Source organism: Calliphora vicina, chromosome 1 (assembly GCF_958450345.1).
Source record: "Calliphora vicina chromosome 1, idCalVici1.1, whole genome shotgun sequence".
In the NCBI taxonomy this organism is placed as follows: Eukaryota; Metazoa; Arthropoda; class Insecta; order Diptera; family Calliphoridae; genus Calliphora; species Calliphora vicina.
Window position 1 is genome coordinate 75587518 of NC_088780.1, and position 23019 is coordinate 75610536.

At 31.6% G+C, this 23019-nt stretch overlaps 1 protein-coding gene across 2 annotated transcripts in view; it reads left to right on the forward strand.

Annotated features, from left to right (window-relative positions):
- Window positions 1–23019, forward strand: part of LOC135963212 (mitochondrial import inner membrane translocase subunit Tim17-B) — a 112749-nt gene that overhangs the window by 45218 nt on the left and 44512 nt on the right. For both annotated transcript variants that reach the window (XM_065514978.1, XM_065514977.1), the window contains exon 3: window positions 7004–7181. In XM_065514978.1, the coding sequence (XP_065371050.1) occupies window positions 7004–7181 (178 nt within the window). The remainder of the gene's footprint in view (window positions 1–7003; window positions 7182–23019) is intronic.

Consider the following 23019-nt stretch of genomic DNA (forward strand, 5'->3'; position numbering starts at 1 on the left):
ATCAAATATAAAAAAGGTCCCAGGATACTGCCTTGGGGGACTCCAGCTTCAATGGGTTGTGCAGCACTTAAAAAGTTTCCCTCTTTAACCTTAAATGTTCGACCAGTTAAAAAGCTTTCCAACAGCTTATGTGTGTTTACGGGTAAATTTTGACTCAATTTGTATATTAATCCAGCATGCCATACATTATCAAACGTTTGAGAGATGTCGATGAAGAGTGCGGAACAGTATTTTTTTTCTTCAAACGCTTTTCTCACCATATTTACAAGTATGTGTTTGTTCGATAGTACTGTGTTTTCTTCTAAAACCAAATTGATGATTCGGAATACAATTGTTTTCAGTTATCATCGGGTACAACTTGTTCATAAGTATCTTCTCAAATAGCTTTGATATATTAGACAATAGGCTGATGGGTCTGTATGATTCTACTTTTGTGTGATCTTTTCCCGGCTTGGGTATCATGGTAACCTGTGAAATCTTCCATTCTGGAGGATAATATTCAAGTCGTAATATAGCATTAAAAATAAAAAGAATTATTTTTATTGCTATCCGGGTAGCTCCATAAGCATCTAGTTGCTGATCTTGTCCATACCAGGCGCTTTCTTGGGATTTAAATCAACAATAGCATTTTCGATCTCTCGAATCTCAAAATGTAGGGGTACGGCTGCTCCAAAATGGGGTGCAACAGGTGGCAACTCAATTGCTTCGTTTGATGTGTTCGGTGTAAATACTTTTTTTAAATGATTAACAAACAGATTCCCTTTTTCAGTATCATTTCTTGCTCAACCACCACTTGAATTTCGCAAGGGGGACTTACATATGACGGGTCTTTTAAAACTTTTTGTTGCTCGCCATAATGAGTAATCCGATTGCGGGGTTGCGTCCAGGCTTTCTAAATATTTATTCAATGATTCCATTTTTCGAAATTCCAAGAGTTTTTTAAGTCTTTTTATACAATCTTTAAGCTTTGATTTTAGTTGGGGGATCTGTGCAATTGCCACTCTCATAGAAATCTTCTTTTTTCATTTAAGAGCCGTTCGACATCTGTAGAATTAATTCTATTATATCTGATTTGTCGGGGTGTTTGGGTAGCATGTTGAGCAGCCAGTTTGAGATTTTTATCGAAATTGATAAGAGAGTGATGTGTTCTGAGGTATTTTTTATATTAGAGCCAATTTGTTCTTGTGCCTGCCATCGCTAAATTACCAGTCGGGGATACAATTTCTAGGGGGCTCAATAAAGTAACAATAGTGGGTGAGTGATCTGAAGATAGATCCAGCGAGGATTCAATTTGTAGAAATTCGCAGAAACACAGACACAGTTAAAGAGCAATCTAGAGTGCAGATGGCTGTGTTATAAATAGTGGCAGAGGTTGCAGTCGTGAGTGAGTTTATCAGAGACGCTATTTGAATAAACATAAACAGTGATAATGTACACGAATTCACTTAAAATACAGCACACTTTAAGGCACTCAGTTGATGTTTATTCAAATAGCGTCTCTGATAAACTCACTCACGACTGCAACCTCTGCCACTATTTATAACACAGCCATCTGCACTCTAGATTGCTCTTTAACTGTGTCTGTGTTTCTGCGAATTTATAAACGTGTATAAAAACATTGAGTGACTATTTAATTCTGTGGTTGTTGTACATTTTAAATAAATAAGGAGTTGTTACAATTTTTAAACTACTAAACGGTTTTTATTTGCAATCAAAAGTATCCGGTTTATTTAAAGGAAATAAACAAACGTTTTGAAAAGGTTAAAACGTAACAATTGGTGTCAGAAGTGGGATTGCAAAATAATAAGCATGAAGTTTGAGGAACTAAAAGTTGAACAACTCAAGAAAGAATTGAGTAAGTTGGAGCTACCAACAGCAGGTAACAAAGCAGAATTGCAGAAGAGGCTCATAGATGAATTCAAGCGGCGTGATATTGACATCGGTGCTTTCGAATTTGAGTATAAAGAAGAAATGGAAGTTTCTACCCGTGCAACAACAAGCAGCATGTATTTAAGCACTATGCTGCTATGATGGAAAAATTCAAAGAAACAAATGAGAAATTAGCTGAATTCAAAGAAGAATTTCAAGAAACTTCTAGAGCCAACAACGAGAAACTGTTAATTGAAATGGACGCGAAATTTCAAGAAAATTCTAAAGCTACAGACGAGAAACTTCAAGAAATTTCGGTGGTTATAAACAGCAGAGTGGATTGCATTGACAAAAGGGTGTCTGACTTAGAGATCTGCTTAGATATACAAGCCAAAGTCGTTGATAAAAAGCTGTCCGATTTAGGGAATGAAATAGTCAATGACGTTGATAAAAAAGTACAATAATCTTCAAGATTAATAATCTTCAATGCCAAGATGGACCGGTACGAACTATTCCAGAATCCTCTAGTAGAATAAAGGCCCCTAGTTTTGATGGCACCACACCATTTAATGTGTTCAAGTTCCAGTTTGATACGGTTGCCATTAGAAACATGTGGAAAAAGCTATCGAATTGATTTTGGCCTTAAAAGGAAATGCAGCGGTAGTTTTTGAAAGCGTGCCAGTGAGCAACAGAATAATGGAGGCGCTACAACGTAAGTACGGTGGCGAACATAAAAAAGAATTATACCGAATGGAATTGCGTGGTAGAGTGCAGAATGCCAATGAGACGCTACAAGATTTTGCGATGAAATCGTTTGCTACAGCTTATTTATCCAGGGGAGAACCATCAGATTTTGGAGCATTTGAAGATAGAGGCATTTGTGAATGGTATTCGCGATCCAGAGATGAATTATGCGGTATGTGCCACACCAAAGTCATCATTCTTTGAAACCGTCTCATTCGCGCTGGTACAAGAAACAGCAAAGATAATTTCAAAGCCCCAGATGTGTAATGTGCGGAAAGTCGAGGTTGTCGCTGAAAATGATAGAAGTATGGTCAACGAATTAAAGGAATTAAAAGAGGCAGTTTTAAAGGCTTTAAGTAAGAGACAAACTAAAGACAAAGTTAAATGTTATAACTGTGGAAAAATGGGTCACATTCAGTGAAACTGCAGAGCACCAAGAAAGCGAATCAGATATGTTTCAGCATCAAGAAATAACCAGCTGGCGAATCAAGCATTACAGGAGCCACCTTTAAAGCGAGCTAGTACTGAGGGACAGGATCTGACACCCACACCTGATGGCCCTACAATATCCATATCAGTACTGCAGCAGGAAAATAACAATCTTACTGCTAGTGGGTACATCAACGGTCGGAAGCACATCCTTACTATGGACACGGGAGCGTCGCAGTCAGAACAGATTTAGTAAAGAAATCGATGGAACCAATTTGCAATGTAAGTCTACGCACCGCTACTGGAGAACCTGCCGCTGTCCATGGTAAAGTTAATGTGAAACTAACTATTGGTGGTATTAGCGTAAATCATGTCTTTGTTGTTGCCGATATTGTGGACGAAGTAATCATTGCTGCAGACTTCATGATTAGTCACAGCATTACTTTGGATATGGGACAAAAAGTCATGAATTGGCGAAATGTTAAAATACCCCTTGACGTCGGATATGAGAGCAAGTCTCAAGTAAGAAAGTTAGTTTTTGTTGAGCACAAAAGGTTGCCACCGCAGTCAGAGGATTTGGTATGGGTCCGTGAGGAAGTGGAGGATTGTATAGACAATGGTTGGTTGGTGTTGGAACCAGCAGATGTGAAAAGTGGCCATGTAACAATGGAGGCCCTCGTTAAACAGTGCAACGACGGAATGGTTCCTGTTGCAGTGCGTGGTCTGTCCCGCAGTGAAAAGATCATCAGGCCGTGTTACAAGGTGGGCGAATGTGCTTCAGCTGAAAATGAAATGCATGAACTCGTTCGCAGACGAATAAAAATGACAAATGAAAACCAGATATAGCCCACAACGTAATAAGGGTTTGTCATCCAAATTAAGGAATCACTGCAAAGGGCCACATAGGGTAGTTAAGAAATTGGGCGACATGGTTTATAGAATACGGAAATGTAGAAGACTGATATCGGAAATGAAGGTCGTACATCTAGAACGACTAGCTGCCTAAGGGAGAAGTGAGTCTATGCCTATTCGGGACGAACAGGCTTAAGCGGGGGGCAGTGTTACGAAATTGTACTTGAATTCAAATATAACGATTTTAACGGCTGATTTAAAAGTTGCATAATGCTTTCAAATAGCAGTGCCTCTCAAACTGTAAAATATCTGTGGTCATTATTAACATTGAATAAAAGCTTTCAGTTGACTATTGATCGTAAGTATGGCAACGCTGTTTACTGCGACCGTATATTCGAATATTCAGTTAAAGAACATTGTAGAAAGTACACCACACATGGCGTATGTATTAGAAAGCTCTAGAATATACGAGCTTTGACAGTTAAAGAGCAATCTACAGTGCAGATGGCAGTGTTATAAATAGTGGCAGAGGTTGCAGTCGTGAGTGAGTTACGCTATTTGAATAAACATCAACTGAGTGCCTTAAAATGTGCTGTATTTTAAGTGAATTCGTGTACATTATAAAGTGTGTCTGTGTTTCTGCGAATTTATAAACGTGTATAAAAACATTGAGTGACTATTTAATTCTGTGGTTGTTGTACATTTTAAATAAATAAAGAGTTGTTACAAACTACCAAACGACTTTTATTTGCAATCAAAAGTATCCGGTTTATTTAAAGGAAATAAACAAACGTTTTGAAAAGGTTAAAACGTAACAATATATTACATATCCATTTATTCGAAATAAACTTCTTAAGCATTTCTTGCATCATGTTACTCATTGAGTTTGTAAAGTTATTTACCGATTGCACAAGAGTTTCTATTGTAGATTCTAGTCGGGTAAAATTTAAAATTGGCGTTTGCTCTCTTACCTCTGGGTTCATATTTTCTTTTTGGAGTTGACGGACTTGCGTCTGAATTTGGTTGTTTCTAAGTACATTTACATATGTTACTTTGTTGTCATATGTCTGTTGCAACGGGGGGTAGTTCAAATTCATGTTATTTAATGGCTGAGCGGGGAAAATCTTTGGTTTCTGGCTTTGTGATTTTTTAACAATTGAGTAGACAGGACAACCCCTGTAGTTTGCTGTGTGGTTTGGATTTGTTACATTGGGAAGTGTTATGCAACTCCCCGCAAATAACACATACTGGTGGCAATTTGCAATATGCCTTGGTGTGTCCATATTCTTGGCAATTCATACATTGGATGGGGCCAAATCGTTTGTGTGGTTCTTCTACCGTAATTTTACGATGTAATAAGTACTTCAGGTTATATATGGGATGTGTTTCATTTTTTTCTTCAGGTTTATGTCACCGGGTTCAAGTTCAACACGGAAGAGTGGTTGTGGTTATTTTTCGCGATTTCTTATATTTATCACATTTTTTGTCTTAAAGCCTTTATTTTCTAAGCTTTGCTTTATTTCGAGTGGTTCAACATTACAGTCAATACCCTTTATTACAACTTGTAGACCCTTACTTCCTTTCAGCTGATAAGTGTAAAAACTTTTCTTTTGAGTTCCAAAATATGTTACAACCTTTCTATAATCGTTTTCACTATTGACCTGTATTTAGTTTCATGAATCGTGCCCGTTTTAATACTGTAATATACCGGACCATTCCAACCTGTATTTGGGATTTATTATCTTTATTTAATAGTTGGCTAATCTTGAGTATAGCGCCACTTAATGGGTTAATTTTATTTGTAGTCAGTGTGGTGGATTTCGTATCTGAAGCTGATATAGCTAGCATACTTTCAGGCATAAATAAAAGATTGTTATTTTCTGGTACAGCTGTTGAATTTTCTTTCGTTTGACAATCATTTGTTGACGATGCGGGAGAACAAGAACGAGCACGGTTAACAGTCCGTTTGTTTTGTTTATATTTTTTTCATCTGCTTTAACTGTTACGTATGCATTTCTGCCATTTACACTTAACCTTCGCTCACTGTTTTCGTTTAAGAGACTCATTTAAGAGTAGTTGTAAATAATTTAGTTAACACACTTGATCTTTATTTAATAGATAATGCACAAAAGAGGTTACAAAAATAAATAAAGAATTTTCTTTACTTATTTTGCTTTTAGTTTATGTTTTGATTTTTTTATTTAATAATATTATTAAAACAAAAGCGTCTTTTCGCGTTAATAAAAAACAGGTGTAATTTATATTTATTTCCCGATAAAAACAGAATAACGAATTAACTCGGAGTAAAAATAAAAAATGTATTTCAATAACAGTCGACATGTCAACTTTGAATTTCTTTTTTCTGTGTACGTCTCACTAAAATTTGAATTTATTTTGTTTTTATTTATTTTATATATATTGTTACGTTTTAACCTTTTCAAAACGTTTGGTTTATTTCCTTTAAATAAACCGGATACTTTTGATTGCAAATAAAAGCCGTTTAGTAGTTTAAAAATTGTAACAACTCTTTATTTATTTAAAAAACACAACAAACTTTAAGGCACTCAGATGATGTTTATTCGAAAAGCGTCTTTGATCAACTCCCTAACGACTGCAACCTCTGCTACTATTTATAACACTGCCATCTGCACTCTAGATTTCTCTTTAAATGTCTAGAGGTTTCTAATACATACGCCATCTGTGGTGTACTTTCTACAATGTTCTTTAACTGAATATTCGAAATCGAATACAGCGTTGCCAACTTACGATCAAATCAACTGAAAGCTTTTATTTAATAATGCCCACAGATATGTTACAGTTTTACAGCACTGTTATTTGAAAGTATTATGCCACTTTTAAATCAGCCGTTAAAATCGTTATATTTGAATTCAAGTACAATTTCGTAACAATATATTTTATATTAATATATTAAAAGCGGTTTTCTCTATTTCAATTTAAACGCCTTATAAAACACCCTTTATAATATCGCAAAATCATTAAAATCAATACGATATAAAAATAAATAAATTGTGTAACATACATATATAACTAGAAGTACCTATATAATATACAAATAATTTTTCTTTTCATTTTTTTTTTATTTTTGCAGATTGGTAGTTTGTCGGCAATTAAAATAAGATCTCCCGTAATCGCTGGCAACTTCGCAGTGTGGGGTGGTATGTTTAGTACCATAGACTGTACACTTGTACATTTTCGTAAAAAGGAAGATCCATGGAATTCAATAATAAGTGGCTTTGCGACAGGCGGAATATTAGCAGCAAGAAACGGTAATTATAAGTTGTAACATGTCAATTCTTTTTTATTTATTTGGGGCAAAATATTGATAGTCCCCATTTACACAGTAAGATTTTACTCGCATAGTTTTATTTTTCTTCTTTAAACTTGCATAAAGTTATCTTTTATGAGAGGAAAATCTTACTGTGTAAATGGGAACATATTGTCCCCTTAATAAAACAATAGTGTATAATTTTTTTGCCATTTCGAAATAATTCAGTTTAAAATTTTTGTGTTAGTAGACATCTAGAACAAAAGTAATATTTCAATTGATCTTTTGACCCACTTTGTGGAAGTAGAATTTCACCAACATATACAGTGGGGAGCTCAAATGAGTACATGTTTCTATTTTGTGCACTTCTTATGGAATAAAAATAAAACTAATAAAGCAAATCCAAAAATTTTTTCTGTCATTTATTTTATGTTTAACAAAATAAATTACAATTTAAAACAAAAAACATCCAGTTCTAAATAAAAAAAACAGACCAAACTAAAATAACTCGCATGTACTCAATTTTGCACCCCACAATAACTTTAGGGAAGAATTGCATTTTTTAAAAAAATTTTCAAAATTCTTTATTACGTAAATAAAATTTTACACGCATTGGCATATTTTCTATAAATTTTTCATTAACTTTTTTTTGAATATTCTCTCTCTCGTGCTCAATCCGCTGTTAAGGCTCGTACAAATTGGTAGGAGTTAATCGGTATTGTTTCAACCGCCAATTCACGATTCACTAAAAATTCTCAATAGGATTGAACTCAAGACATTGAGCTGATAACTGCATTAATAAGAAATTTTTCTAGGAACACCATTCTTTACGATTTTTGAAGTGTGCATTGGGTCACCATCCTATTGAAAAATTACTTTTTTTATTTAGAACTGGATGTTTTTTGTTTTGAATTGTAATTCATTTTGTTACATATTAGACATAAAATAAATGACAGAAAAAATGTTTGGATTTGCTTTATTTAGTTTTACACAAAAGTGCACAAAATATAAACATGTTCTCATTTGAGCTCCCCACTGTATATAGACCACATATAGAATCAGTTATGTAAATTCTTATTATGCAATAATAATGGTGTATATGCTTATACACTATTGTTTTATTGAGGGGACGATATTATAAATGTCTTAGAATATTAATATAGCAAAATAGTTTAAAAATTAAATTACAAACGGCCTAACTGACCGAAAATTCTGAACTGGGCACTGGTTGTGATATATTGGTCAAAACGCATGGTATTCTTTTAAAACTAGCAGTTTTATTAACAGACATCAAACACACACTATGATTACAATAATAATTTAATTTTTTTTTTTGCTTCTCTTGTATCATTTTCATTATGACTGTTTGCGTTTCAGATATTTATGTTATTAGGGCGTTTTTTTTACTTTTTTTCGAGGTGTGCCACAGTGGGGGAAATGAATAAAAAAGTGTAAATAAATCTATAACTTCTAAACCGACAGTCCAATTTTAATAAAACTATATATGAGGTGTAGATGAGTTTAAGTTTTGAATTTGGACATTAAACAATAAGATGGGCGGAGCCTCAAGGCCCCAAAGTGAGGTATCTCGGGTACATGAAAAATTATACAAAAATTTTTTCCCAATCCGATTTGAAGATGTTTATCTATATATATATAATGGGTTCCTCCCTTCCCAAAACGATCCGATAAGAAGGGATTTTTGGAAATTCGAACGTTTAGGGGGTAAAAAAGGGTAAAAACGGAAAAATTCTGTAACCTTATATCTTCAAAACTAATAAAGATACAAAAAAACTTAAAATAGCATGTTACTCCATTTAAAAAATAAGCTGACAGGTGTTTCGTACTTTTTGGAAATTCGAAACTTTTAGGGGAGAAAACGGGTAAAAACTGTATTTTGGTACTTTTTTTGCACCCTATGTATCTTTTAAACCAATAAACATAGAAACAAATTTTAAATCGTATTCCTTAATTAACAAAAAATAAAAAATATAAGTTTGGTACTTTTTGGAAATTCGAACCCTTAAGGGATAAAAATTGTGTTTATTTTTGTTACTTTTTCATAAAATATGTTTTTCTTTAATTTGACATAGACATACGAATATTTTATTATGAGCTCCCACCACGATACAGAAATTTATTTGAATTAAATTTTACCAAAGCAATGGGGATAAAAAAGGTACCAAAAAGGGGATAAAATCGGGAAAATACATTTTATTGAAATTATTAAGCCAATTTTAATAATTTTTTAACATTGGTTCCTGGATTCGTACAAAAATTAACTAACAGGGTGTTATTTGGAACTCGAGTGCTAAGGTGTATATTGGGCCAAATCCGGGTAAACAGTTTGGTACTTTTTTTAAAACATATTTTTTCTTGGTCATATTAACACAGAATTTAATATTTTGAGACATGTCTGTAGCATAAACAATTTTGGCAAAATGGAATATTTTTAAAGTTCGAACTTGATTGTTTCAAGGAAGAAAAGGGAAATTGGTACTTTTCTCCTAATGGTACTTTTTTTAATATTTTAAATTATTTCACTTATCGACATTAAAGTTAGCTGATATGTATCTGAGTGAAGTTTGTGTTAGGAATAGGGTACAATATTTAGGTACCAAAATGTGAGAACTGAACTATAGGTACTTTTTTATTCATCTAATGGTACTTTTTTAATTTTATATGACAATGGACTTAGAAACATGAAATTAAGCATATATGGTCCTAAGTGAGTGTGAATTTTAGGGGTAGACTTTTTGGTACTTTTTCTTTAATCGAATGGTACTTTTTGTAATTTCTTCACCAATGGACCTAGAAACATGAAATAAAGCTTACATGTGCCAGAGTGGGTGGGAATCCACAAGTGTCTGCTTTTTGCTACTTTTTCTATATTATAATGGTACTTTTTGAATTTTCTACAATAATGGACCTAGAAACATGAAATTAAGCGTATATGGTCCTATGTGAGTGAAAATTCAAGCGGATACTTCATGGTACTTTTTTTTATTATAATGGTACTTTTTTTAATTTTTTAGAACAATACACATGAAATTAAGCATACACGGTCCTATGTCAGTGAGAATTTTAGGCGGAGACTTTTTGGTACTTTTTCTTTATTCGAATGGTACTTTTTGTAATTTCTTCACCAATGAACCTAGAAACATGAAATAAAGCTTATATGGACCGGAGTGAGTTTGAATCCACAAGTGCCTGATTTTTGGTACCGCTACAATATACAAAAATATTGTAGCGGTACTTTTTTGAATTTTCTGTAATAATGGACATACAAATATGAAATGAATCGTATATGTTCTAAAGTGAGTGAGAATTCTAGGGGGAGACTTTTTGGTACTTTTTCTTTATTCTAATGGTACTTTTTTGTATTTTCTATAACAATGAACTTAGAAACATGATATTTAGCATATATGGTCCTAAGTGAGTGAGAATTCTAGAGATAGACTTTTTGGTACTTTTTCTTTATTCGACTTTTTGTAATTTCTTCACCAATTAACCTAAAACCATGAAATTAAGCTTATATGGGAGTGAGTGGGAAACCACAAGTGGGCGCTTTTTGGTACTTTTTATATATTCTAATGGAATTTTCTGCAATAATGGACATAGAAATATGAAATTAGGCGTCTATGGTCCCAAGTGAGTGAAAATTCAAGGCCATACTTCTTGGTACTTTTTCTTTGTTCTCATAGGTACTTTTTTGATTTTACTATAATAATGGACCTAAAGTTTACAAAAAACCGAAAAATTTCAAAACCGTGGTTTCGATTTTTTTCGGTTTTGTGATCATTTTTAAATATTAATTGTTATAGAAACAAAATTAGTTGATAATACAGGAAAGGCTATACAAATTTAAAATTCAAACTTGACGGGTTATGGTTTAGTGAGTGCGAATTCAAAAGTGATAATCAATGGTACTATTTGTTTATTGCAATGATACTTTTTGAATATTTTATAATAATAAACCTAAAAATTTAAAATTAGGCACACATGATTCTGAATGAATTTGAATTCACAAAGGGTGACTTTAGTGGTAACTTTCTTTTACATTTTCTATAATAATGGACCCAGAAATATGAAATTATACATTTACAATCAGATTCACAAAGGGAGACTTAATAGTACTATTTCACTCTTCTAATTGGGGTGGCGAAGCGCACCGGGTCAGCTAGTATAAAATAAATTTTTTTATTGTTTTTCAAAAATAGATTTAAATTAATATGAAAGTGTGTTTGTGTTCCTTCTTTTTGATATGAGTGAAAGAGCATATGAGTTCTCATGATGAGACTGCAAACAAGATAAAGAAAGAAAGAGGAAAAATAGTTTTGGTCCGCGGGTCGTAACACTAAGAAATATACAGAATGTGCTATCACTAGGCGACCATTTGTTACACAGAAAGAATTAAATTTCTGATTCAATAAAGAAATTTGCTCAATCAGACAAAATTTTGTTTGAATTAGGACCTATCACAAAATTTTTAAATTCAAACAAGAAATTTTGCAAAAATTTAATTGAAAAAAATCAATATTTTTTCAATTAAAAAAATATGATATTAAATAAAAAAGTTGTTTGAATTTACAGTTTCAAACAAAAATTTGTACAGTAAAACAGTAAAATTGTTGTATGGTCCAAAAAAATATTTTTAAACAAAATTAGTATAGAACCAATAAAAAAATTTTGTAAAAATAAAAATGTCAGAAAATAAAAATATAAGAAAACAAAAATTGAAAAATAAAAAAAAAAACTACAAATAATAAAATAAAGAAAGAAAATATTAAAGTAAAGAAAAAAATAAATATTAAACAATGTTTTTAGCTGTTTATCATTCAATTCACATATTTTTAAAATTCTTTGACAAAAACAAAAAATAATTTTAACCAAACGAGAATTATATCAACTCATGACAAAAACACGCATGCAAACGAAATTTCCAAATGTGAGTAAGATGCGCAAGATAACAACAAATACCCTTATTTAAATGCTTGTTTTGTTGTTTTATCCCAAGTTTTGTTTTAAAATAAAAATCAAACAAAAACATTAATAGAATCTAAATATTTGTAGAAAATAAAATTAGTTTCAGACAGGCGATTGTTTGAAAATATTTTAGCAATAATTCTTTCTGTGTATAAAATGTATCGCCAGTTATAGCATTATCATAACATCAATTATATCCTACTGTGATCATGAATCACAGTATTATTATATTTGGCTAGCGCAATCCGTTTTTCAAACCTAGCTATGTCAAGAAGTTTAGACCATTTGTTAGAAAATGTATCTGAAGATATTGACATCGCTCGAGCATTTGTCAGGGCTAATGTAAAGGCAATTGCTCCGCCTATCCGCCACCTGGGAAGCGTCCGATGGTAGACTGAAAACTCCACACGGAGTTCTCTTCGTACTAATTACGAATAAATTTCACAATAAAATTTATTAAAAACTCTTGGAGGAGTCGGGGTCATCTTTTTAGTGTCAATGATCGTCAACTAGTTCTTCAGCACTGGGAACAAGAAAAAACTTAAAATATTATTACCAAATCCTTTGAATGGTAATAAAACTTGTTACAAAGGCATTTTAACTAAAACAAAACTTTAGGAGATATGGAGAAAATAAAAACACCTTTCCAGCTGCTGATAATCGTAGAGTCCTTTAACAATACTATACGGATTTTAAGTGTAACTGGGAAGGTAAAATCATTCCTAAAGGCCCAAAACAGATTCCTCGAAGTTAAATTAGCGATTGGAATATCTAAAACAATTATCCTCCTTATTCACTCAAATTTGTATATGAGGTAATAGTTTTGCTTGGCGATTGAAGCATAGTTTAGACAAGAAGATGGCATAAAGTCAAAAAATCTCATGGTATGGGGCTGGTTTACTTTGAATAGAATATGTCCAATACCCGTTATTAAAAACACAATGGATATTTATGTGTGCAAGGATTTATTGAAAACAGTTATGCTATCACATTGTGAGTAAAAATATCCCACTATAATGTAGACTTCAGCAAAATAATGACTCCAAGGACTCATCGAATTTGGGGACTGCGTGGTTTTGGATTTTCAAAATTTTTTAGTAGCCAAGTCAATTCCCGAAATTCAATAGAAAACCTATGCGACAAATTAAATAAACACATTTCTATGTTTTTCTGTAGTAATGATAAGGAATTTTAAAAAAATCCGAAAATTTGGTATTTTTACCAGGTAAACCCCTATCGTAAGGTATTTTCGTCCCTGCTGAAGATAAAAAGGATATACCGGCTATAACCAGTCCGAATTAATATTTATCCAAAACAACAACCGTCTTCGACAAATCCTTGTTTAAATTTGAAGTATTCCCAATACACCTATTTTATTGTCCAAGTCTGAAAGGAATTTAAATTAAAAAAAATTCCAGGATTTTTTACAGGATAGATTTCCGTTAGTGGAAATCCTTGCTTTTCATATTAGAAAAGTTTTCCTTAAAAAATGCGAAATATTCATTATTGAAGTAAATTTTTACAGTTTATATTGCTTTTTTTAAAAAAGTAATGCACACACCTATTTTACTGCCCACATGTGTACATTAGAGTGACAATCAGTTGTATGGAAAAAAATGTTTGTTAAAATTTTGAAGAGTGCCGGGTGGAATATTGTGACACTAGTCCTAAAAGTTAAGTGCTGAAAATTTGGGCCAAATCGGACAACGATTTCTGGACGCACATCGAGGTCAAAGTTCAGATATATGCTAAATTTTACTATCAGGTATGTTCTGCAAATCACATTTTATAAAAGTGGTTTGAAATCACATAAAAGGTGTTCTGAGCACATAATTTTGTTTTCAAATCACTTGGTTATTTCTGCGGCTATTGAATGGAAAATATTAAAATAAATTAATTAAATAAATTAAATAATATGTCCTTTATTTTCTTATAGAATTACTTGTTTTATTAAAAAAACACCTAAAATTTAATAAAAATCTAGAGACACCTTTTCTGCTGTAAAAAGTTTATTTGCTTTTGTGATTTCTTTTGTGGTTTCAGATTTGTTTTCAGTTGTCAGCTGTTTATGATTTTCGAAAATACATGGAAGCTTGCCGGACTAAAATTTTTTATTGTTTGTCTAAAATATGTTCAATATCTTTAAATTAATTATAGAATTCGTCATAAAATTTATAATATTTGTTAGATTATATTATAAGTTATCAATATGCGTTAAGTTTTTTGGGCTAATTGGAAAAAAAATGCAAAAAAGTTGAAGCAAGTGGTAACCAAAAGCAATTGTGTACTGTGGCAGCTTTGGTGTTTTGTTTTATTTTTGACATAGTGGTTGAGCTTGCGCCATAGTTTGTGCAAAATTTTTATAAAATGTAGTTCCATTCTTTTTAATTCCATTAAAGATATAACAGAAGCTCCAGGCATTTTTTTATTTTCACTTTAATATTTCTACAAAATTATTAGCAAAACAAAACATTTAAAATAAACGAATCAGCTGTTTTCTTGTGCTTTCGAAAATTTAAAATCACACCGAAAAATATAATAACAGTGTGATTTACAGAACAGGCACAAATCACACGTGTGATTTTAAAACAGTATGTGATTTGAAATCACGTGGATTACAGAACATACCTGTATTTATATGGAATAAATAGGTAAATCTCGTTAACTTTCTGCATTGTTTTCTAGGAATATGTAGATTAATTTATATTAATGAATATTACATTAAAAGAAAATTTTTGGAAATTGACCCTGTATTTAAAATTTTAAGTTTTTTTTTATAAATTTTGCTACTAAAAAAAGACTTTTGCAATTGAATGCAAAAGAATCAAAATGTGTAATTAATTATCGTTGTAATGAGATATAAATGACAAAATTTGGTTAAAAAATGGTAAAGTTATTACAAATTCGCCAGACCATTAAAGTGTCTCAGGCCACTTGAACAAGAAATTTAGGAAACAAAATTAACATATTTGGAGAAAAATTAAAATAAAATCTAATTTTTATTTAAAATATATCCTATTTACTTGTGTATGAGTTTTTGTCTTCGTAGGATACCGTTAACCTATTCGCAGCTGTGACCAAAAAAAATTTTTTTTAACGCCTGTTTCGAATCTCCATTTTTAAAAATTTTTAAAAAAAAGGTTAACGTTATCCGCTTTTAGTAAAACTTTCAGACAATATTTAAAACTACCAGGGCTATAATATTATGAATAGATTTTACTTAAAATGCATAACAGTAAAAAAATTGGCCTCATTCGCCAAAATATGGACAAAAAAATAGTTTTTCTTGAAAATCGCAAAATTTAAATCGCAGGTACGGAAAAACTGTAACAGATATTGACATAATTTTTTCATATTTTTATTCCCTATTATGATCTCAATAAATCATAATGTGATGATCGAAAAATTCTGAAATTTGTTTAACAAAATTTTTAATAATTTGAAAATGGAGATTCGAAACAGCCGTTAAAAAAATATTTTTTTGGTTATACCTGCGAATAGATTAACGGTATCATACGAAGACAAAAACTCATACACAAGTAAATGCGGATATATTTTAAATAAAAATTAGCTTTTATTTTAATTTTTCTTGAAATATGTTAATTTTTTTCCTAAAATTCTAGTTCAAGTGGCTTGAGACACGTTAATGATCTGGCGAATTTGTAATAACTTTACCATTTTTAACAAAATTTTGTCATTTATATCTCATTACAACGAAATTACGTACACATTTCGATTATTTTGCATTCAATTGCAAAAGTATTTTTTTAGTAGCAAACACAGACACAGGCCCAATTTCCAAAAAAAAAAAAATTTAATGTAATATTCATTAATAATAAATCTACATATTTCTAGAAAACAATGCAGAAAGTTAACGAGATTTACCTATTTATTCCATATAAATAGTAAAATTTAGCATTTATCTGAACTTTGACCTCGATGCGCGTCCAGAAATCGTTGTCCGATTTGGCCCAAATTTTCAGCACTTAACTTTTAGGCCTAGTGTCACAATATTCCACTCTTTGAAATCTAAAAAAAAAATCGGCTGTCACTCTAGTGTACATATGTATATAAATATGAATATTAGGCTGGTTCGATTTGTATGGACGATCAAAAAGTAAAAAATCGTATAGCAGAAACGCAATCTACGGAAAATTCTAAGAAAGTTTCCCCAAGAAACCATAGGTCTAAAATCAAATCCTATCTTGCGCATTTCGTCTTTTATCCAATAAAAAAACTGCTATACGATTTTTTACTTTTTGATCGTCCATACATATCGGCCCGGCATAATATACATAATGGTAAAAACAGACAGTACCTTAGTAAAAAATTAGTGTTTATTTTAAATAGCTTCTTAAAAATACTATTTCATCTATGGTTTAATCTGCCACTCTGGAACGAATATTGTTTCCGACATATGCTGCTGCCGAAAAATATCTTTCACATTCCATCTTTCACATTGGCAAAGCCGTTTGCAAATACTTGTAACAAATCTGCAAGTATTTTCCTCTTGGTCCTTCAGAAATAAAATCATATATATCTGTTGCAAATTGCAAATCAGCATTATAATTTGGTATCGTTATTGTTATTTGAGGGCTTTTGTATTTATTAATAATATCTTTTAGCCTTTGAGCAATCGAAATATTTTCATTTCGTTCGAGCTCCTCATCTGAGATAAAATCAATTTCGTTTGAAGAGGATTTTAATTGATAACTTAAGAAAAAATTATGAAAAATAGATTTTCCAGTACCCCACTCAAGGAAATCCAAAAATACACCTTTCCTTTATTAACTATGTTGTAGCAGCCACCTTTTCTAAATATCACTGCGATATTCAGGCATGTATAATGTCAAAATGCATGAAAAAGGCACACACAAATTACAATTTCCACTATTTATTTATGAAAAACGCGATTTGGAAAATACCGGGATTTAAAATTAAAAAATCTCGGAATTCAAATATAACGATTTTAACGGCTGGTTTAAAGTTGCATAATAGATCTCAAGCAGCAGTGCTTCTCAAACTTTAACATAGCTGTGGAACATACAACATTGAATGAAAGCTTTGCGCATTGTTTGTAAGTATGGCAACACTAAATGATTAATGATTAACATCGAAAGCTCTAGAATTCGAATACTCTAGTTTGAATAGAGCTTTCTAGATGGATGCAGCGTATATAAATTGGCCGTGAGAATACTATACGAGTGAGTCTAATTTAAAGCATCGTTAATTAAAGACATCAACTGCATTACCAGTGTATACTTGTGTCAACTGATTGATTGACTGATTAAATAATTCTCGATACGCTTTTATTTTAATTAAAACAAAACATTTACAGTCTTATGCAAAAAAAACTTACAACATGCTTACTAACCGTTGTTAAGCTAAATTCGATAAAAGTATATCCAAAAACGAAAATTAGCTTAAAACACCTGTAGTAAACCATTGTTAAATATATGAAATTTAATAATGGTTCAACCCTACTTTAAACCTATTTTAAGGAATCCTTTTTATCTTAAAAAAGAGGATTTTAAAGATAAATTTGGAATAACAGACGATACTATTGCAATTGCTAAACACAATATCCACTCCGCTGGCGAATAAGTTCCATTTTAATAGTATATGATTTTGTTTGATATTCCTCCGGCAGTGAGGCATTTTTGTCATTTACTTTTAACCTGCAACGCTATATAGTAATAAAATGTGTAAACATTGTGGAAGAAGGTCCACACTATCTAATATACCCACTCCGGATTTATAACTGTGTGTTTCCACATAGAAATTCATTAAATTTTGTTAAAATTTAACAAAATGTCAATAAAAATGTCAAAAAAGTGACTAATGTTTAATAATGAGAAAAAAGAGGTTAAAGTTAATTTACAATAAAAAATGTTAGATGCTATCTGGAATATTACTTTTTAATTAATAGAGATCCTGAGATATATTTTAATCTAACACGATAAAAAAATAGCATCTTTTATATATAGAAATACCCAAAAATTAACTTGAAGTAAGGAAAGTCGCACATATACCCCTTGTGCTTTAATTTTTTTAAAAAAAATTATAAATTACCTAATAAGAAAACAAATAGACTAAATTTTATTAAATAACATTTTATTAAGAAACGCTTTTATAGTTCTTTGTTAAATTTTTTAGTCGTCATAATCAGGTTCCATGACATCATCAGGATCATCTTCATCCTCACTTTGACTTTCGATTCTTTCCGGGATATCTTCCATTCTATCGTGAGGAAGTGCTTTAAACCATTCATTGTAAATTGGTGGCATATAGCAAATAATATCCTGTAGGTTCTTGAATTTCTGGAACTTTATGGGTTTGATGCTGTTTTTTGGAGGAAGTTGGGATAGTAACTGCACGGCTCGGCCAACATTTCGAGCTTTCATGTTTATTGGGTGAAGTTTTCTTGCACATTCATAAGATTATCTTTGTATGAGATGATCAGATTCAGAATTTTCAGATTCACTAATTTTTAATGGTTTTACGTACCAAAAATAATAGACAATCAACCATTATTAATATACTCGATTCCATTATTTTATGTTACTTTTTTTTGGCAAATAATCCACAAATTTCACTAAGGTATTTGAACAGGTGCTTTGATAACAAGTGATGGAATTACTCCCTGGATTTTAGCTGATCACTTATCTGAATTCACTCATTCAGGCCATGTGAAACATGCATTTTAATATTTGCTTAGAGCACAAGGGGTTTAAGTGCACATGTACCCCTTGTGCTCCAAGCGAAACAGGTATTTTAATCACAAGTGCAAGCTTTGGTCGCCATATCTCGCTAACGGATGAGAATTCGAAATTCAACTCTTGTGCTATGAACTTCTCTGAACTTCATCTACTAACTCCATATGTTAACTCAATTTTAGAAAAAAAGGCACTTGAACCCCTTGTTCTCTAAGCCCCTCATATAACAGTGATGTTTTTTTTTATCACAGAATATTCGTCATTCGAATACTTTTAATAATAATTGAAATAAACTATATAAAAAAGTTTGTACATTAATACATTTTAGCTTAATTTAAATTTACTAGAATCAGATATACATTTTTTCTCTAAAAACTAGTTCTTATCTTCAAAAATGTATTATTACTAAAAACAATCAATGAAAAAAAGAAAATTAACGAATATTTTATCCTAATTGAAAGCTTACTACATGCACCAATTTTATATCACGGTTTTATTCAAAAATTCAGAGACGCCAAACGACAGAGTTGCATATTTCATGTTTGTCAGGGTTGTCTATTAGAGTGGTGGTTTCAGGGTTGACAGCTCGGCCAACCCTGATTATAAGTCGTCCTCGACTTCCTTCACATCAATATCATCAAGCTCATCATTTCTAAACCAGGAATATCTTCTATAAGGTAGCGATCGTTCTCAAGGACTCGCGACATCTGGTACGGGCCCTTATATTTAGGTTCGCGTTTCCTTGTCGAATAAGAACCAAATCACCTTCGTCATAAGGAATAGGTCGGCCGTGTTTCCTTTTCCACCTTTCATGGCAGCTAGTATTCGATTCTGTACTAAATCGATGGGCTTGTAATCGAAGATTAGTTTATTAGGGCTGAATCCAGAATTTGCGTTCTTTTGCGAATCAATTGGACCTTGCAATGTCGGTAACGATGTATCCCATACCTTCGGATTGGTTGACTCGCTCAACAACGTAGAGTACGACTGTTGTTTTTATGATACAATAGGACGTTTTGCTAATGGGATCCAGTACGGTTCCGAGCATATTGGATCGACCCTATTTACCTCAATGTTAATTTTCACCAAATTGCATTTACCTAATTCGCCTACGTTATCAGAAAAACAGGTTCCATTATTATCAAGTATCGTCTGGAATTGTTCACCCTCATTAACTGTCAAATCTTCTGCAAAATTAATTTTCCTTATGTTCTGCACCCAACACTCATCACCTTCTATAATTATACGTTTACCTTCTTGACACAAGAGATAACGACCAATAAGCATCTATATATTTAAAAATACAAGGCCTGACTCATTCATTCACTCACTTTTTCACTGACTAAACAGTCATGAGTGAATGAATGAGACAGGCCTTGTATTTTTAAATATATAGATTTTTTAAAAAAGGCCCTAAAAGTAAATAGTACGTATACTTTAGTAACTGTGTGTATAGATCTGTGGTTACAAGCAATAACGTAAAAGTAAATCGTACGTATACTTTAGTAACTGTGTGTATATATCTGTGGTTACAAGCAATAACTGCCTAATTCAAAAACCATGTTTTTGAGAAAAAGCAATTTATATTTATAAAAGCGTTTCTGAAAAAAATAAAAGAGTGCATTAGAAAAAATATAATGCAATCAAATATCAAATATATTTCATAAAAATGGATGTGTGTATGTATGTTCCGTATGGACTCAAAAATGGCTGGACCGATTTTGATGAAATTTTCACGGAATCTTCAGAAAAGCCTCTTGTGTAACAGTGTAAAGTTAGATTTTTGATTTTCGGTATGTGATAAACAATTTTGTTTACTCTTGCATATTAGGTACATGAATAAGAAATTTCCATACTAAATTTTTTAATTCATTGGAACCAGCTGAAATGCCACTACATGTATTAACATTGAAGGTTGGATCACCGACTTTATCCGACACTGTATATTAAAATCGAGATGCAATATAAAACAGATGTTTTCTAAGGGCCAGCAACGCGGACCGGGTTCAGCTAGTATTTAATAAAAACAAATGCAAATATTGGATTAGGCGTTTGTTGAAAATAAGTGTTTTAATTGTTGCTTGGCATATGTTGAGTTAAGATGTTATTACATATTTAAAAATTGACATGTCAAGTAATTAAGCCAATTTGCAATAATCGCTTATCTTTAGTTTGGCTCTTATAACAGCACTCTTATTTATGAAAATTTATTTCGTGGAAAATATACAATAACAACTAAAGTCATTATAAGCTATTTAAACAAAATAAAATATAATTAAATATTTTCTTAAGTATATTTTGGCGCTTATTGTAAATGCATTAGTCTTCCTTAGGACTTAATTGATAACTTTTTAAATAAGAAAGTTAGGAAAGTAGGGCTTTCACGTATTCATACAGTTCTATGAACAGAATAATGTAGCATATACAACTCAAATCTTTCTTAAGTCGACTTAGGTGGTTATTGCTTATGACCACAGATATATAAAATGAAAACTGCTTGAGATATTGAAACTAAATTTTCTCATCTGAATTACAATGACTAGAAATATATTAAAAAATAATATTTTCAAAGCACACTTTATGCTATGTTCAAATTACTTGAACATAGCATTCATTAAACTATTTTTTATTTTATATACATATATTCCTAATAATATGATTTATGTTACACATGCGTATTATTTTTTCTTCATTTATTATTTTTTCTCATTTATTATTTTTTCTTTCTTAAGAGACAGACGTGTTTTTAGCTCCCTCCGTACTTTTATTGAAATTAAAAGTGTTAAAGATATTTAAAATTAAAAATACATATATACAATATTTTGCGATTTGGACGCTTAGAGAAAAATAATAATAAAAAATCAATTGTGCACCTAAAACAGTGTAAAAAAAACTAACAAATAGTGCAAAAAAAAATTGTTAAATTATCAAAAATAGATTTAAATTAATAAGAAAGTGTGTTTGTGTTCCTTTTCTTTTGATTTGAGTGAAAGAGCATATGAGTTCTCATGATGAGACTGCTAGGCTCAGATTAAACGGCAGAAATGCATACATATTTCTCAGCGGGGAGAGTGATCAAAAAAATATAACTGATCGCAATTACAACAAACATTATTTAACCGCCAAACCTATTGAGAGAGCTCGCTCTTGTTCCCCCGCTCTTCAATTATATGATGCAAATAATATGCAATCAATAGCACCAAAAAATTATTGTATAGAATATAGCACAAAAGAGAATACAAAAGATTCCAATATAAAGAACAACACGCCTATGTTAAACACAACAACAACATCAGAGTTAAACATGTATACACAAGCTTTAAATAAACCACAGAAAACCAATTCTAGTGAGAGCACAAGTGTAATTAACACTAATAAAACCGTAAGTAGTAATAATGGCATCGAAGGGAGCCATTCCAAAGGATGTAAAAAATGTAACCACAACTAAACCAGCAGTATTACCAGGTATGCTTATATACATAAGTATTAATAAAAGAATTTTAAGTCCACAAAAAAAGGAGACACCTGTTAAAAAGCAGAAACTTACTACAAGTCCCTTGAATAATAATCGTTACGCGCTTTTGAGTGAAGATGACAATATTCAGTCTGTTAAAAATGGTAATTCTAATCAGAAACCATTAAAGCCACCACCAATTTTCCTTCGGGAACCTAGTTCCAATAATTTGGTAAAAATATTAATTGATCTGGTTGGAAAAAATAATTTTCACATCGTCCCAATAAGAAAAGGTGGTGTGCATGAAACAAAAATAGTCATATACACTGAGGAGGATTATAGAAAAATCTCTCAATACTTAAACGACGGCAAGAAAAATTTCTACACATAGCTGAAAAGTAGTAAGGTTCTTATAGTGGTCATAAAGGGTATAGAGTCCAGTGTATAACCTAACGAAATCAAGGAGGCCCTGGAAGAATTGGGCTATAAAACGAAAGTAGTAATAAATATATTTAATAGAGACAAAACTCCTCAACCAAAGTTTAGAGTAGAGTTAGATCCAGATGATAAAAAACTAAAAGGGAATGAAACTCACCCAATATACTCTCTTCGTTATTTACTGAATCGTAGAATAACTGTAGAGGAACCTCTCAAGCGAAATCGACCTGTCCAGTGTGGTAACT